The sequence below is a fragment of the Meles meles genome, chromosome 1 (assembly GCF_922984935.1).
Source record: "Meles meles chromosome 1, mMelMel3.1 paternal haplotype, whole genome shotgun sequence".
Classification (NCBI taxonomy): Eukaryota; Metazoa; Chordata; class Mammalia; order Carnivora; family Mustelidae; genus Meles; species Meles meles.
Window position 1 is genome coordinate 7,782,866 of NC_060066.1, and position 16,577 is coordinate 7,799,442.

The following is a 16,577-nucleotide window of genomic DNA, read 5'->3' on the forward strand; positions in this document are numbered from 1 at the left end:
AATTCGAGGGTTCAGTCGATGGATGGATTAATCTGCATTTACATAACATTGGCTGGTTCATAGTGCTCGATGTAAGTGTTCGATCTGGTGGACTTTCGATGAATGAAATTAATTAGTCCCCTCTTGATGAGCTGTTTATGTGCTGTTTTTCTCTGTTTGCTTTCTGGGGTCTTGGTGGCTCCCACTCGTGCGCTCACTGATTCATCCAACAGCTGTGTGTTGGGTCTCTTTCGGCTGCACTTGACAGAAACTCATTGGAAGTTGCTGGAGCAGAAAGGGGGCTTTTGTGATCACGATACCGTGGGAGCTCCCAGAGAGACTCAGGGTCTCCGTGTGTCTGCTTACTTCTTCCCAGACTCTTCACCTCCTCTTCATGTGGCTTGGTCTTCCCCATCCTCCCGTCTTAGCTTGACTGTCACTTCCTCATAGAAGCCTGTTTTCATTCTGTTTCCTCTCGCGGTGGCTGTTGTGGGGAGAGAGGAGACGTGGCGGGGCAGTCACCCCGTCGGGGCTCTCCTGTCACTCACCGCTAGCTCTGCAGCCAGCGTGTGCTCCCTGCTGGAACCAGGGACACAGAAAGAGAGGTGTGCCGTCCCTGTCCGCAGGGGACCCACAACCCAGCGAAGGTGCCGGACTGAGCAGCCAGAGGTGAATCGATGAGTCACTTGGAGACAACAGCAGAGGACGCAAGAACAGCAGAACAGACCTGGAAACTGCCCCTGTTGTGAAGCTAAATGATAAGATAAATCAGTAAACTCTGTGGCACAGTACAGTTGAGGTGTGAAAATGTCTCATATTGAGAACCTTGAAAAAGGCAAAGGGAAATAGGAATATGAGACAATTCAGTCCCAATGGGAAAACATTACAAGGTGAGGAATTCCGAAAATGAGTCTGTAAAAGCAACTCTAGTTATAAATGGGATGGTGGCGGGGGGATTTGGGAAGGGCATCCCAGGCCAGGGGGACAGCAGGTGCAGAGGTCTGAGTGGTGGTGTGCTGTGTCCTCGGAGTGGAGGGCAGGGGCAGGGGCATTGCTCGGGAGCCCGCCTTCAGGGCTCTTGCCAGCCAGTGCACGGGGTCACAGCTTGCCAGCGGAGGGAAGGCCAGAGAGATTGCTGGGGGGCAAGATGAGGAAGGCTTTCCGTAGCCTCTTTGACATTATAATTGCTCGTACTTTATCCCTTTCCCCTGTTCTGTTTTCAGTTTTCCTGGTTAAGGTTTGTTATCTTAGGCTGGCGCATTTAGACCCATCCCTGAATTGTCCCAGAGAACACCAGGGAGGTCAAAGAGAGAGGGCTGGAGGGGCGCTGCCACAGCTGTGCTGAGTGGCCTTGGTCGAGAATCTCCCCCCCAACCCCCCTACCAGGTCACCTGCATGTGCCCTTGGCCTCATCTTTCCAGGGCTGCTTTTCAGGGGCTTGCCTCCTGCTGTCTGAGTCCATCCTTGGAGCATGACCTCCCCGTGCTTCTAATGAAGCCTCCAAGCTGCAGAGAAGAAAGCCCAGGGTCACACAGGGCGAGCTGGACAGAGCCGGGAAGAACGCACTTCCGTGGCCAGTGGCCCTTCTTGGGCACCCCTTTCTCGTGGGCCACCATTCTGTGTGATGGCCTTTATGGCGCAGATCCATTCACGCTGTTATAAGTTCTTTGTTCCCTTTGGGACATTGATGTTGTACCCTTACTAGCTGAAGGTTTGTTACGTGGCTCTGAATGGGGACTTGTCTGCATCCAGGCTCCGCACGGACCACGTCATAACCCCGCAGTTACTCAGATTCGCGGTCCGATCTTGTTCCTCATCTGTAAGAGGGGTTACCACAGCCTGCCCAGCCCGGGCTGGGGGGCGTGTGGCTGGGGTCACAGACATCAGGTCGGACCCCAGCCGCTGCTGGACAGTAGCTCAGTGGGTGGAGCCAGCCAGATAGGTTGTGTGAAAATGGATTCACTTCTTACCAAGACTGCCTCTTTATTCCTTTGTAATCTTCTTCTCTTTTCCTGGGCTGCAGTGTGATCCAGATACAGACATGGGATGGCCAGCCCGTGGTGGTCACTCTAGCCTCGGGCCAGGGCTACGTTTCCCGGTCCGCTCTCCCTGCCGTCCTCAGGAGCGTCCTGCCAGAGATCAGCTGACAGTCTCCAGGCATTGCTCGTTCACGAGTCACGGGTCCCCGTTGCATTATTTTAATTAGGCAGCTAAAGATTATGTCAAGTGCTCTCCCAGGCCTGTCTGATGGGGGCTGGCAGGTTGCTGAAACATTTGTAGTATTTATTGTCGGGTCCCTGAGCATTCTGGCGGGGTGGGAAGGGTGGCTTTTAGGAGCTGCGTTCTCTCTTTGTGTGTCTGTAGAAGGCTGACTCTGCGTCTCAACCGACGTGATTCCGTTTATCCCTTGCAGGGGACCTTTTTAGCCCTTCATCTTTTACTCATTGAGTGATGTGGTATTGGTAATGAGTGAAAATATTTATCAATTTGGAGAATGGTTCTGTCGGCCTTCCTGCCCCTGCTAAGGCAGTGGGGAACCCAACACCGTTTTGCTCAGGCTGCCTGGCCCATGATGGTGCATTCGTGTGAGTCAGAAATTGGTGAAGAAGTTGGGGGGTGGGCAGTGGTTATCTCTAAGACATGCAGAAATGTGTGGCCCCGTGATAAAAGATGAGACTCTATTTATAAACACAAGTGTCCCTTGGTCTGTAATTATGACGTGTCTGCCTTACGTGGGAAGACGTTTTCCCCACACTTCAGACTTGGAGAATTAGTAGAATCTGGAATTTGGGGTTCATTCATCTAGAATGAGAGTTTCATTGTATTAATATATTTATACTGTAATTTCCATTTTGCTGTTAACTGTTGAAAGTGTTATTCACGTAAGATATACAGAATTTCCTTTCTGTTCCTTGCCCAGGTCAGTAAAATGCGAGGATACGTTCAGAGTGAACCATGCCCTCAGGTGCTGGGGATGTGGGGATGAACGAGACACGGTCCCTGTGGGCAGCCAGGGCAGCCCCAGGCCTGTGCGCAGGCAGGGGCGATGCTGCAGAGTCGGGCACCGACAGAAGCGTGTGGAGAAGGTCAGGGGGAGCACGCGGAGGGCTCACCCAGCCCCGTTGCCAGAGACGTCATTCAGCTGGAGTTGTGAGTTATAGTGAAGACCGGCCAGATGCCGAAAGCCAGTGCCCACCAGTCGTGCACGATGTTAGCAAAGACTTGGCAAAATGTTGCCAAAACGGAAAGATTTCTGTGTTACAGAGCCTGACAGAGGGACAGGCAAACCGGAAGTCAGAAAGGTCAGGTGCAGGGAGTTAGTTCAGTTCTGCAGGGCCTCTGGATCATGCTCCGGCTTTGTTCTGCGGCTGGAGTCCTTGGTGGGTGTGCACGAAGGGCCATGGAGAGTTTACGAGTCAGATCATCTGGATAGAGGATGGGGCATCCGCGTGGATGGATGGATGATGGACGCAGGGAGGGGGGAGGGAGACAGAGTGGGCAGGTGAGTGGATGGATGGTTAGTGGATGGGGGATGGATGGTTGCGTGGACAGGTGGCAGATGGATGGGGGGGTGGTTACCTGAAGGTAAGCAAGCCAGGTTACAGGCTTTTGCCCTTGTCCGGAAAAGAAATGAGGAGGGCCTGAACCATTGAAGTATTGAAACATTGAGGTATTGAGGTATTGAGGTATTGAGGTATTGAAACAGGGATAGGGAGATACTTAGGAGGTGAAATCAGGTGCTGAAAAACTGAGGTGAGTGCAGCTGGGGTTATGGGGATACTGAGGAAGGCCATCAAGTCTCCGACTTCACGGTTGGGTGGGCACAGAACTGGGACTTCTGGAGGGGGTACCCATTTGGTGGGGAAGATAGTGAGTCCGCATTAGTACATTTTTGTCAGCTAGCCAGAGGCCCCACAGATGGTTGGATACTCAGAACCTAGATCGTGGAAGGGCAGAGGATGTAGAAGAATGAAGTAGTCAGTGTGGGAAGGCATTGCTTGTGGCATTAGCGGTTTACAGAAGTCCGCAGAGGAAGGTTATATGCAAGGATGCTTCTAGAAGGAGAAGAATGGGAGTGTGGGCCAGAGAACTGTGGAACGCCCATGTCTGACAGGTTGTATCAGCACAGTAATCCTAACGCCGTGCGCTAGCCCCTGTGCTAACCAGGGCAGGGGGGAGTATAAAGTGTAGCACCCGCATGTGTCCGTTCGTTTGTTTCAACAGACAAATTATGGGCCTGCTCATCCCGATAATGGATGTGTGCATGTTGCTGCCACACCCTCCCAAAGAGCCGTGTTTTCCATCTCTGTGTGGTGCCTTTCTCGTAGCCCCTCACGTCTGCCGTTCCCGATCCTGCCGGGGTTAGGCGTTCCCAGCGCAGCCCCTGCCGTCTTGCTGAGTGGCCTTCTGCCTTCTCCTGGCTCTCGGGACCGCGCAGTGCTCTTGGTGAGGTGGTCCACCGCGCAGTGCTCTTGGTGAGATGGTCCAGCAGCCTCTCAAGGGCCAGAGCCTGCCCCTCTCTAGACCTCATGCTGTGGGTCCCAGAAGGAAGCCGCAGCTGCTCCTGTCCCCATCTCTGTGCTCCCCAGTTGTGCTCCTCTTTCGTCCAGCCCGTGGGCCACACCCTGACTTACTCTCAGAGCCCGCTCAGGTGGTGTCGTTCCTGGAGTCTCCCCAGGCAGAGCTGGCTGCTCTTCTCCCTCCGTGGCGAGCCCTCTTCTGTTGCTGCCTGCGGTCGACGGGTGTCTGGGCATGGGCAGGCCATTCCCCTACAGCTTCTGGACTCCCCCGTGGCCAGGGGATCGTTGTGCCCCTGGCTCCGGCCTGGCACCGCATTCCAACGTGGGAGCTGTTAGCCCAATGACGCTCACCGTCTCTTCTCTGCTTTCCAGGGAAGCAGTTCAAGTGCACGGTGTGTGACTACACGGCGGCCCAGAAGCCCCAGCTGCTGCGGCACATGGAGCAGCATGCCTCCTTCAAGGTGAGAGGACGCGGCGCATGGCGTGCAGGGGCGCATCGGAAGGGCATCGCTTGTCAAAGTGAGCTGTCCTTATTTTGGGGTGTTCCCCTCACTTCCGGGCCCCTTAGCTAGTGCGCAGAGTCCGAGGTATAGCTCGCTTGGTGGTGTGCTCTTCCCTTCCAGAAGGGTGGGATTTCTCGGTCCTTTGGCAGCCAGGTCCAGGGACCGTGCGTGACTAGAGAGAGACAGGTGCTTATTCCACACACCTGGAGGGTATAGAGGAGAGGATGTGAGCTCTCAGGACAAGGGGTGTGCTTCCAGATCCCAGATGGCCTCAGGTCAGTCCCCTGGTACGACAGGCATGACAATGCCGAGCCGGAGACCCGGAGATGGTGGCCGCAGGGTGCCCGCTCCAGGGGTGGTGGCTGTCCGTATTCGTGTCATAGCTGTAACTGAGAGCCCCTGAACGTGGATGCTGCATATGCCCTTGGCCGCGGCTTCTGCCGCAGGTACCGACAGCAGGACCTGTGGGCCCGTGACTGTTTGCTAAAAGCTTCTGTTGGCGCTGGCAGCTTGCTGCTGCTGCGTCTACACGTGAGAAAGCTCGGTGCTCGAGCTTGTTTGTTGAAACTGTCCACCCCCGAACCCCAGAGAACGTTGGAGGTGGGGGTGCTGTGGGCCGCCACACTTGCAAGTTGCATTTATTGAGCACCTACTGTATGCCCACCCTGTTCCGAGAGCTTCTCTCCTGTCAGCCCCCCCCCCCCAGTAGATCCCCTCATCTGTCTCTGACAGATGAAGAACTTGAACCCCAGAGAAGGAAGAACTTGACCCCAGAGAAGGTGACCGATCCCCTATTAGGCTTGTCTGCTCTGCCCACAGCTACGGCTTTCAGTCACTGTTGGGTTACCGACCAAGCCGTGGTGTCAGCACTTTGGAGGGGACTTGGACTCGGCCATCGGCAAGCTCTTCTGAGGCTCTGAACAGCTCCGTGCGAGATGACTTCTCAGGAGGTCGCCTCAGGTGGTTAAGAAACCACGTGGCCCAGAGGATTAAGGGCTTCTGTGCTGTGAACATCCAGGAAGGATGACTTTGCTCCGAGTCCGAGGCGTGGGCTTCTCTCTGCGTGTCTTCTCCTTACTCCTCGTGGGCAGGGAGGGCTCACGGGGAAAACTGAGGGGGCTGCACCTGTTGCTTGTGTCGTGGCTTTAATGTCGCCGCGGCAGACCTGTGTTTCTCTGGCGGGACTCGCGTGTCGTCTCGAGGGAGTGGCGGTGTGTCCGCGGGGAGCTCTTCAGGTGTTGTGCGGATTTTTACGTGATGAAAACGAAGAGCTTTATGTCGCGTTGCACAGCCACTGACGTTCCTTTGGGGGAGCGTAGACTTCGGCAGACTAGGGCAGTCGGGTGCTTGGGACCAGTGAGCCGAGGCAGCTCTCGCTTCGTCCATGAGGACGGGGACCCGCCAGTTCTTTACCGTCCTCTCCGTCCCTCATCCCCGGACTGGAGCTAGACTTCCCATTCATTCCCGGGTTTTTAGCGGGAAACGTCTTCCCTCCCCAGCAAGACACAGCCCAACAGCCTCTCCGCTCCCAAATCTGCACTGTTCTCTCACCCAGGTTTGTGGAACCTTCGGCTACTGTGCAGAGGAAGTGGATTTGGGGGCGGTTTGAGCTGCCCTCAGACGGCCGGGGCCTCAGGAGCTCTGGGCGCAGCTGGCTCTGGGGTCATGTCTGCCTTCTCACGGGCACCCTCCCTGCCGAGCGGTGTCGCAGCTGGAACGGGACCCGCTCAGTCTGACCTTGGCCTCTCACCTCCTGTGGGTCAGGGTCTCTCCCAGCACGAGTCAGTGTAAGTGACACTACACATGACGGGGACTGACAAAGCGAAACGAAGTTGGTTCCCGCCAACCACGCTCACGCTGACAGGTGATGACCTTTTTCTTCTCTTCTCTCTCTTCTTCTCTTCTCTTTTCCCAAATCTCCATCACTTTTCTGTTGCTACTCCGATACCGCCAACTCGTAGCTTCAAACTGCAGGAGTTATTACTGAACACTTGCAAATTCCAGCACGGGTCTCACGGAGTTAAAGGCAGTGGGAGATAAAGGACAAAATCCATCCCCCGGCCTTTTCTGGCTTCTGGAGGCTGCCCGCGTTCCTTGGCTCTTGGCCCCAGCCCTCCATTTTCTAAGCAGCAACGTAGCATCCCCCCTCTCTCTCTGGTGCCTCCCTTCTGCCTTTCCCCTGGGGGGACCCTTGTGATTTCACCTGTGGGCCCATTGGATGGCCCAGGAGAATGTCCTTACCTTAAGGCCAGATAGTTAACAACCTTGACTGCCCTTTAATTGCAACTTCTTTTTGCCATGTGAGCTTCCAGGTATCAGGACGTGGACATCTTTGTGGGGCCGTTACTCCACCCACTGCGTTCTCCTCTCTTCCTTTCCTGACTGCTCTGTGGCAGAAAATTCTCGTCAGAACCCAAAAATACATAGTATGCATGCTCCCACGCTCCCTTGCATACCAATGGCAAATATTACTAAGAATCAAGCCTCTCCATTTTACTGATCCTACGTGAGACCCCACAATCATCGCACAGACACAACCAGTCTGTCACAGTCGGTTTGCCAGAGGAAACCAGTTTGCTTTCCTAGATGTAGATATAGAATTTGCAGTATGCAATTTGTGTCAGGAAACCCTGTAGTAAAGACAAACTCTTGTATTGCCTTTTAAAATTACATGTTTTTATTTATTTATTTTACAAATAAAATTAATACGTGTTCACTCTATAAGATTTAGAAAGTGCTTTTTGTTCCCTTTCTTTGCAGAATTTTTGGATACATTGTTTTTTAGACCTAATAGAGGTCATACTGTAAATGAGCATTTTGGGGTGGAGGTTGAAACTTCAGTTTTACCACCGATAAAGCTCTGTTAGAGAACGTAGCTTACAAGAGTGGCCAGATGGTTTGCCAAGAATACTTGGCTTCTGAGTTTGAATAACCTCCCTAGGGGCGCCTGGGTGGCTCAGTGGGTTGAGCCGCTGCCTTCGGCTCGGGTCATGATCTCAGGGTCCTGGGATCGAGTCCCGCATCGGGCTCTCTGCTCAGCAGGGAGCCTGCTTCCCTCTCTCTCTCTCTCTCTCTGCCTGCCTCTCTATCTACTTGTGATCTCTCTCTGTCAAATAAATAAATAAAATATTAAAAAAAAAAAAGTTTGAATAACCTCCCTAGCGAAAGGGCTGGAGAGCCTGCCTGATTGGAGCATTATAAATACAGCCTTTTTAAAAAATCATTGTTCTACTTTTTTTTTTCCATTTCATGAAAATATACTTACGGTAAAACTACTTTTAATGGCTGCTTTAGGATAAGTATCCTAGTTTAATTGCCCGTGGCCCTCGTAATTGGACAGTTTGGTCGCTCCCAGTTTTTGCTGTTACAAGTAAATCTGTGAAGGACATCTTCATGCCAAAAGCATTTCCAAGTCATCCTAAAATTGAAAGGATATAAAACATGGGGGGAAGCCCATCAAACCACGGAGAATTCACGAGCAGTGAAGGTATTCTGTGCGCCTCTTGCAGCTGTAATTAAAATGCGTTCCCTAGGGTGGAACCAGCACCGTCAGTCTTGAGCAAGTGCCGGAGAATATGCTTGTCCCAGAGGAGTCTGCGGAGCCAAGGGCCTCCAGACCCAGTGGACTTGTTGCCTCCCTCTGGCTCTTTAGCTCTGGCTTCCTAGCAAATATGTAGGCTCAGACGCCACTCCGTGTGGCAGGGAGATCACAGGTGGGAGTCACCTCACACGGCTTTCTCTCTCTCTGTTGGGCTCCTTTGACCCCACAACTCTGTTAATAGGATTGTTCTTGATTACATAGGCTGGGTGACTCAGTGGTAGTCTCCCTACACATTAATAAATGGGGGCTTTGGGGTGCTTGGGTGGCTCAGTGGGTTAAAGCCTCTGCCTTCGGCTCAGGTCATGATCTCAGGGTCCTGGGATCGAGCCCTGCATTGGGCTCTCTGCTCAGCGGGGAGCCTGCTTCCTCCTCTCTCTCTCTGCCTGCCTCTCTGCCTACTTGTGATCTCTGCCTGTCAAATAAATAAAATCTTTAAAAAAATGGGGGCTTTATTTCATTGGAAACACTTTTATTTTAAAATAATTCTAAACTGTATACAGTCTTGTGAATTTCCCAGGTACCTGTCCCCCATCTTTCCTCAATGACAGTGTCGTCTTTAACCACACCATATTATCAAAACTAGGAAATTGCCTTTGATATCCAACTGCTAACTAAACCACGGGCCTTCCTTGGGTTTTACGTCTTACCTAATAAAGTATTTTGAAGATAGTTTTCGGTTCACAGCGAAATTGAGAGGAGAGTAGACACTTCTCCTATACTGTCTGGCCCTGCCGCGCACATACACCCTCCCCATTTTTTTTTTTTTTAAGATTTTATTTATTTGGCAGACAGAGATCACAAGTAGGCAGAGATGCAGGCAGAGAGAGAGAGAGGAGGAAGCAGTCTCCCTGCTAAGCAGAGAGCCCGATGCGGGGCTCGAACCCAGGACCCTGAGATCATGACCTGAGCCGAAGGCAGAGGCTTTAACCCACTGAGCCACCCAGGTGCCCCACCCTCCCCATTGTCAAGGTCCCCACCTGAGTGGTACATTTGTCACAATCCAGCCTGTACAGCTAGGTCATACTGATCCTAGGCCCTAGTGTATAGTAGGGTGCCATATTGGTTTTCTGCCTTCTGTGGGTTTTGATAAATGTATCGTGACATGTATCCAATGTTATGGTTATCATGCAGAGCCATCTCACTGCCTTGAAAGTCCTCCGTTCATCCCTTCCTCTCCTGACGCCACCCCCCCCCCCCGTCTCCCCTGGCAACCACTGATCCTCCTACTGTCTCCGAAGCTTTGCCTTTTCAGAATGTCCTAGAGTTGGAATCATACAGCATTTGGCCTTTTCAGATTGGCTTCTTTCACTTAGTGATAGACATTTAAGGTTCCTCCGTGTCTTTTCATGGCTCGATGGTGCATTTCTTTTTAGTGCTGAATAATATTCCACTCCCTGCATGTGCCCCAGTTTATCCATTCACCTACTGAAGGACATCTTGGTTGCTTCTAAAGTTTTGGCAGTTATGAGTAAAGCTGCTTAGACACTGTGCAGATTTTCGTCCCGACCTAAGTTCCCAGCTCCTTTAGGTAAATACTAAAGAGTGCAATTGCCAGAATGGTATGGTAGGAGTGTGTTTAGCTCTGCAGGAACCTGCCACTCTGTCTTCCACAGCAGCTACACCATTCTGTGTCCCCACCAGCAGTGCGTGAGGGTTCCTTGTGCTCCGCATCCTCACCAGCATTTGGTGTCATCAGTGTTCTGGATTCGGGTCATTCTAATGGGTGTGAGGTGATACTCATCCTTGCCCTAATTCGTATTTCCCTGATGACAGGCTGTGGAGCATCTTTTCAGGTGCCTGCTCATCATCTGTTTATCTTCGTTAGTGATGTGTTTGTTCAGGCTTTTTGCTCTTTTTCTTTTTTTTTTAAACTTGGGTTATTCATTTTCTCAATTTGTTGAGTTTTACATCTTTCTATATTTTGGATTAACGCTCCTTTATCAGATACGTGCTTGCAAATATTTTCTCCCAGTCTGCAGCTTATCTCTTCATTGTCTTGGATAACTTTATTTTTAAATAACGTTTTATCTTTTCATTAAGAGGATGCTTATAGAACGGGGACACTTGTTTTTGCTAGCCCTGTAGGCATCATGATGTACTAACTGTGAGGGTTACATGCTCATTTCACTGGGGTTCATACAGCCTGTGAAACTGGATTGTAATTACTGCTTCTGAAAAACAGAACCTTGATATTTTCTTTCCTGTCGTGAGAGCCATTGACGTTGGGGTGGAAGGTACTGATGAGAGAGAGAGAGAGAGAGAAGGTGAAGGGGGGGAAGGAAATGGTTCCACAGATCCACTGTTTGAGCTGATTTGGGGTCACTCAGCTTCCCTTCCTAGCTTGCGTGCTGTTCTGATTGACTCACCCATTCCTTCTAGGAACCAGTCTAGATTTCTCGCATTGTACTTGTTAGATATCAAAGCCAGAGAATGGTACTTTAAGGTAGTATTTTTCAAAATCAAGAAGGAAAATACTGATTGAGCAGCTGGAATTCTTATGCTACTGGTTTTTTGACATTTACTTGATTTTCACGAATATCTCCTATTAAAAATAAATTCTGCATCCGAATTGAAAAATAGGTAAAGGGAACAGCTGTCGGGGATATCATAAGGTGCCTCACCTCACTGATAATTTAAAAACAAAATAAAGGGAAAGCACGCAGTGATACCATTTTTTGCTTATCAGTTAGTTAATATTCACAAGCTTGATGGCACAGTCTATTGGTAAGGCGTGTGAGACCTGTTCTGTACCTGGCCATTGGGAGTGTAAATGGTCCCAGGCCCTGGGGCAGGGGGGCAGTTGGAGAACCTGCCCCACTTGCAGGTGCACCTGCTGTTCGCCTCAGCCTGCCTCTTGTAAGAAGCGATCTTACGGATGCACTTGCTGATGTCCTAAATAAGGACTTCGCATGTTATTCATTGGAAACAATGGAAATGTTTGTGGATAGAATAAGGCTTAAATAAACCAGGGGGCATCCAAACTCCAGTACACTGTACAGCCACAAAAAGGGGTAAGGAAGCCCTTTACTTACTTCTTTGGACAGGTATTAGATATATAAAAAGTGAAGTGGAAAAAGCAAGATTTAAAACAGTCAAGTACACTGCCTCTGAGGTAGGAAAGGGCAAAGGTATATTTGTATTTATTTATGTCTGCTTTAAAGCCTCTTGAAGCATAATGCACAAAATAAATAAACTGAACGGTTGGGCAGCGAGGCCTGGGACTGGGTAGATAGGAGGCCAGGGCTTGGAGTGAGACTTTTCCCATTAAGTTTTGAACTGGGTGAACTGAATGTTTTGCCTGTTCAGTAAATTTAAGTAAAAAGCACAACTAAATAAAAAATAATATTTTAGATATACCCAATGTCAAAGCAGAATGTAAACTTGCTCATCATCTCTGATATAGTCCTGGGAAAGCAGTGACAAATTGCCCTTTGAAGTTCATTGGGATTCTGTTTTGCATTTGAAAATCTCTTAGACCAATGAGGCCTTGCAGAAGAACTCAGAATTTAGAACCAGAGAGACTCAGGCTCAGACCCTGACTGTGCCGTTCATAGTCTGTTTAATTTAACCTCTTTATGCAATTTTATTATTTTTGCTGATTGTAATATCTTTGTCTGGTGTTAGAGATACTCAAAGCAATAGCATTTGTATGAGTAGTGGGTATGGTACGTGGTAGACGATCAAATATTTTTGGTTCTTTTTCCCTCCCCAATCTTTAAAACGCATTTCTAAAAAAAAGAACCAGCCTGATCATGGTTTATTTTCTTTTTAGTGGGCTTAAATTTATGTTTGCAAGTTACTCATTCTGAATATTTTCTAGATACTATGTTTTCTTCACATATGTCTTTATTTTTTTCTTTTTTAATTTAAATTCAATTAGCCAATGTATAGTACATCATTAGTTTTTGATATAATGTTAAACGATTCATTAGTTGCATATAACAGCCGGTGCTCATCACATCATATGCCCTCCCTAATGCCCATCTCCCAATTACCCATCCCCCCACCCACCTCCCTTTCCACAACCTCAGTTTGTTTTCTGGAGTCAGTAGTCTCATATGGTTTGTCTCCCTCTCTGATTTCTTCTACATATGTCTTTAGATGCTGGAGTTATTTTACTTTTGTTGTTGTTATTTATGGTTTTTGGAGTTGGGGGGGATAAGGATCAAACTCTTGATGCCGCTAAATAACTAGGAGACCTCTGAGGATTTTTATCTTTGCCTTTTTGGGCCACTGCCTCCTTATTTGGAAAATGGGAACAATGATGTCATTATTTCAGAAGGAAGGGTTGATTTGAGGGTGAAGACCAGAAGGAATATGTCCTCACAGCTTGGGGCAGACTTGAATCAGCAGCCCTGTACTGGCCACCCTAAGGGGAGGTGCTTGGAGGATCTCAGGCTTCCTGTTTTGCTAATGGGAGCAGTTCTGGCCTCTAGCTAATCTCACCAGATCAGATCTTACTCAACTTCAGAGCCACCTTGAGATCTTAACAAATGTGGAGGTAATGGATTCCCAAACCCAGGAGATGCTTTTGTGATTTCATTGAGCCTAAAGGTCATCAGGCATCCTTGACCTCCCACACATTCTCCTGTGGTTTTAATGCAGCGGGTCCATGGACCGTAATCTGTCAGCTACCACACTGGGTTTTGAACTCTGAAGGAAACGTCTTGAGTCTTTATATTTATAGTGTGTTCCTGTTAAATAGCATATAGCTGGATCTTGTTTATGCTTGTGTGTGCACAGCCAGTCTGAAAATTACTGCCCTTTAATTGGAGTGCTTTTAGTCTATTTACATTTAATGTAATTTTGATATGTCTCATTTGAAAAGTACCATCTTGATTTATTTTCATTTTCTTTTTTAGTGATTGCTCTACACGTTATACTATGCATCTGTATTATAACACATTCTAGCTAGCTCTAGATACACTATTTCATGAACAGTGTAAGAACCATGAAATGCTGTAATTCATATTATTTCTCTTCTACCCTTGGTGCTCTTGTAGTCCTGTGTATAACTTCCATTTGTTATAAACTCAATGCAAAGTTTATAATTTTTTGGCTTTATACAGTCAATATTTAAACATATATATCAAAATATAATTTTTAAATCATAAAATATATTTACATATATTTATATAAATCATATTATGTATTATATGTATTTTATATATTATGTATTTTAATATTATGTATTATATGTATTTTATATATTTATTTATATTTTCTATATTTATTTATAGTTTATATATATATAAATATATATTTAAAGACATTTTTTAAAGGTTTTATATTTGCCTATGTATTCTGCTTTTCTGGCGTTCTTTATTTTTTTCTTTCAGGCCTGGGTTTCCACCTGATAAATTTTCCTCCTAGCATTTGTTATATATGCTGGTTTGCTGGAGTTAAATTGTCTCAGCTTTTGTCTGTTTGGAAATTCTTTACTTTGTGTAAATTTACTTTACTTTTGATGACTGTGGATTTCTAGGGGGACCTCACTCTAACGACATTGTTCTAAAATGTTTTATACTTCGTTATTTCTAATCCTTATCATTTCTCCCTGTGTGTAATGCTCCTTTTTCCTCTGTGTGGTTTTAAGCTTTTTCTCTCTTTCTTTGGTTTTCATCATATTACCATCCATCAGTTTAGGTATGGCTTCTTCGTGTTTGCCCTGCTTGGGGTTTGCTGAACTTGTAGGTCTTGTGGGTTGACGCCTTTCCCTCAGTTCTGGACCAGTGTCTTCTCAGTCATTGTCTCTTGAATATTACTTTTTCTCCGTATGTTTTCTCCTTCTCCTCCAGGACAATACTGTGTCATATATTAAACCGTTCAGTATCTCACAGCATTCAGGTGATCTCTCTCTCTCTCTCTCTAATTCTTCTTTCTCTTTGTGTTTCAATTTATATGACTTCTGTTGATCTTTTTCCAAGATTACTTATCCTTCTCCTAACATCACATCTACTGTTTCGATACTCAGGTAAATTATTCATTTCTGATTCTTTTTTTAATCTAGCATTTTCTTTTGGTTATTACAGTTTTTATATCTCTGCTAAAATTTATCATCTGGTCACACATGGTTTTCATTAGAGCCTTTAACACATTTATCATCACTGTTTAAATGTTTATATCTAATAATTTCAGTGTCTGCACTATCTGTATATCATTTTCTATTTTTTCTTAATTTGGGAGCTCATATTCTTGTTTCTTTATATGTCTCATAATTTTTTACTAAATGCTGGGTAATCTGTATGAAAGAATAGTGGAGACTGAGCTAACTAGTAATTGGCCATGGGAAAAGAAAGTACCTCTTTTCATATCAGGCCAGAAGTGTGGGGGACTGTCCAGAGATGCTTAACAGGCAAGCCTGACTGTGTCCTATCAAAGGTGTCCTTGCAAGCTTGCCTCTTGGCTGGCATTTGGGACCTGGGACATGAGAGGACTTCCCACAGCCCTCATTGCTAAGAGGAGTTACGGTGCCTAAAGTGTCCAGACAGCACGGTGTGTGCCGAATATCTGCTTTTGCTTCTGGGAGTCTGGAGCATCTACATCTGCCTTTGTGATTAGCCCAGTAAAACCCTGGCACCGAGCTTCCAGCGAACTTCCCAGGCTGGTGCCATTTTACAGGTGTCATTACAGCTTGTTGCTGGGGAATTAAGCTGCCCTGTGGGCCCCCACTGGGAGAGGACTCTTGGAAACTTACGCCTGGTTTCCCCTGGACTTTGCCCCACACGTGTCTTCCCTTTGTGAGTTTTGCTTTGCATTCTTATGCTATAAGGAACTGTAGCTGTGAGTTTGATAGTATCGTGAATCCCGTGAGCCCTCCCAGACTATCATCGAACTTGGGGGTGGCCTTGGATTCCCCCAGAAGCTCATCTGGAATCGAGCTGAGTCTGGGCTCTGTGGCAGCTCCAGAATGGGTTCTCCACCATCTTCAGATGTTTTGAGAACAGGATCAGGACTTTCCTTGCAGCAAGGCTGGGCCTCTGAGCCCAGTGAGACTCCAGAACTCACTTTCTCTTTCACAGCACAGCTGCTGGCTTCCTAAACCGTGCGCGCTTTCCATCAGCTTCTAGGCCGGCTGCGTGCTTCTCGAGTTGTTGGCATGATCCTTTTTCTCTCCAGCTTTCCACTCCCTGGGGAGGCTCTCTCCCCTCCCTGCCCAGCCCCGCCTCAGGAGAGCCTCTGCACTTGGTGACGGTCTTTGTGGCAGAGGACTTCCTCTTCCCTCGCTCACTCTGGGCCGGGAATCCTTGCTGTTGCTGCCTCGTGTGCGGTGAAGACCCAGGGCCCCGAGGGCTGGAGTGGATCTCTCTCTCCTCTCCTGGCCCAGCCCCCAGCCCTGCCTCCTCATACCTGATGGCAGTTCCCCATCTCACAGCACCAGGGATGAGAACAGCCACGGGTCTTTTTCCTCTTGGGCAGTGCTTGCTTGCTTCTAAAATTTGGTTCACTTTGGCTTCCTTGTGTCCTTAGCAGACTGTTGGATTTAAATAAAGTTGGGTCCTGTTGTTTGTGTGGGAGCAATAGTCCCTTGTGATTTCCTGCACCCTCACTGGAAACAGAAACACCCCGCCATGGATTTGACAAGGCCGGACAGGATGCCTGCACAAAGCGGGTGCCCCGTACATGTTGTCTTGATTCCCTCCTCTACCCACTCTGGACAGGCAGAAATTTGGCTGGAAGTAAGGAGCAAGGAGGGTGCTTGAGGCGGTAGACGGCTGCTGTCACGAGTAATCTGGGGGGAGCCAAAGTCACCGTGAGCTCCGCCAGCTCTCGGGTGAGGGTGTTCTCCACTCAGCGGCTCACGAGTCGGGGCGGGAAGACCTTGGGCTTCACAGACCCTTGGCGGTGTGTCGGCGGGAGAAGTAACAGCTTGCGGCTTCATTGTAAGCCCCGACAGCTCTTCCTATGTTGATGTTATACATCATGGCTTTGTGGTCAGACGGTCTTGGAATCCAGCCTTGCCACTTACTTCTG

At 48.3% G+C, this 16,577-nt stretch overlaps 1 protein-coding gene across 4 annotated transcripts in view; it reads left to right on the plus strand.

Moving 5' to 3' along the window:
* Positions 1-16,577, plus strand: part of ZFAT (zinc finger and AT-hook domain containing) — a 180,627-nt gene that overhangs the window by 106,704 nt on the left and 57,346 nt on the right. For all 4 annotated transcript variants that reach the window (XM_046026441.1, XM_046026467.1, XM_046026449.1 and 1 more), the window contains one exon: positions 4,872-4,960. In XM_046026441.1, coding sequence (XP_045882397.1) covers positions 4,872-4,960 — 89 coding nt within the window. The remainder of the gene's footprint in view (positions 1-4,871; positions 4,961-16,577) is intronic.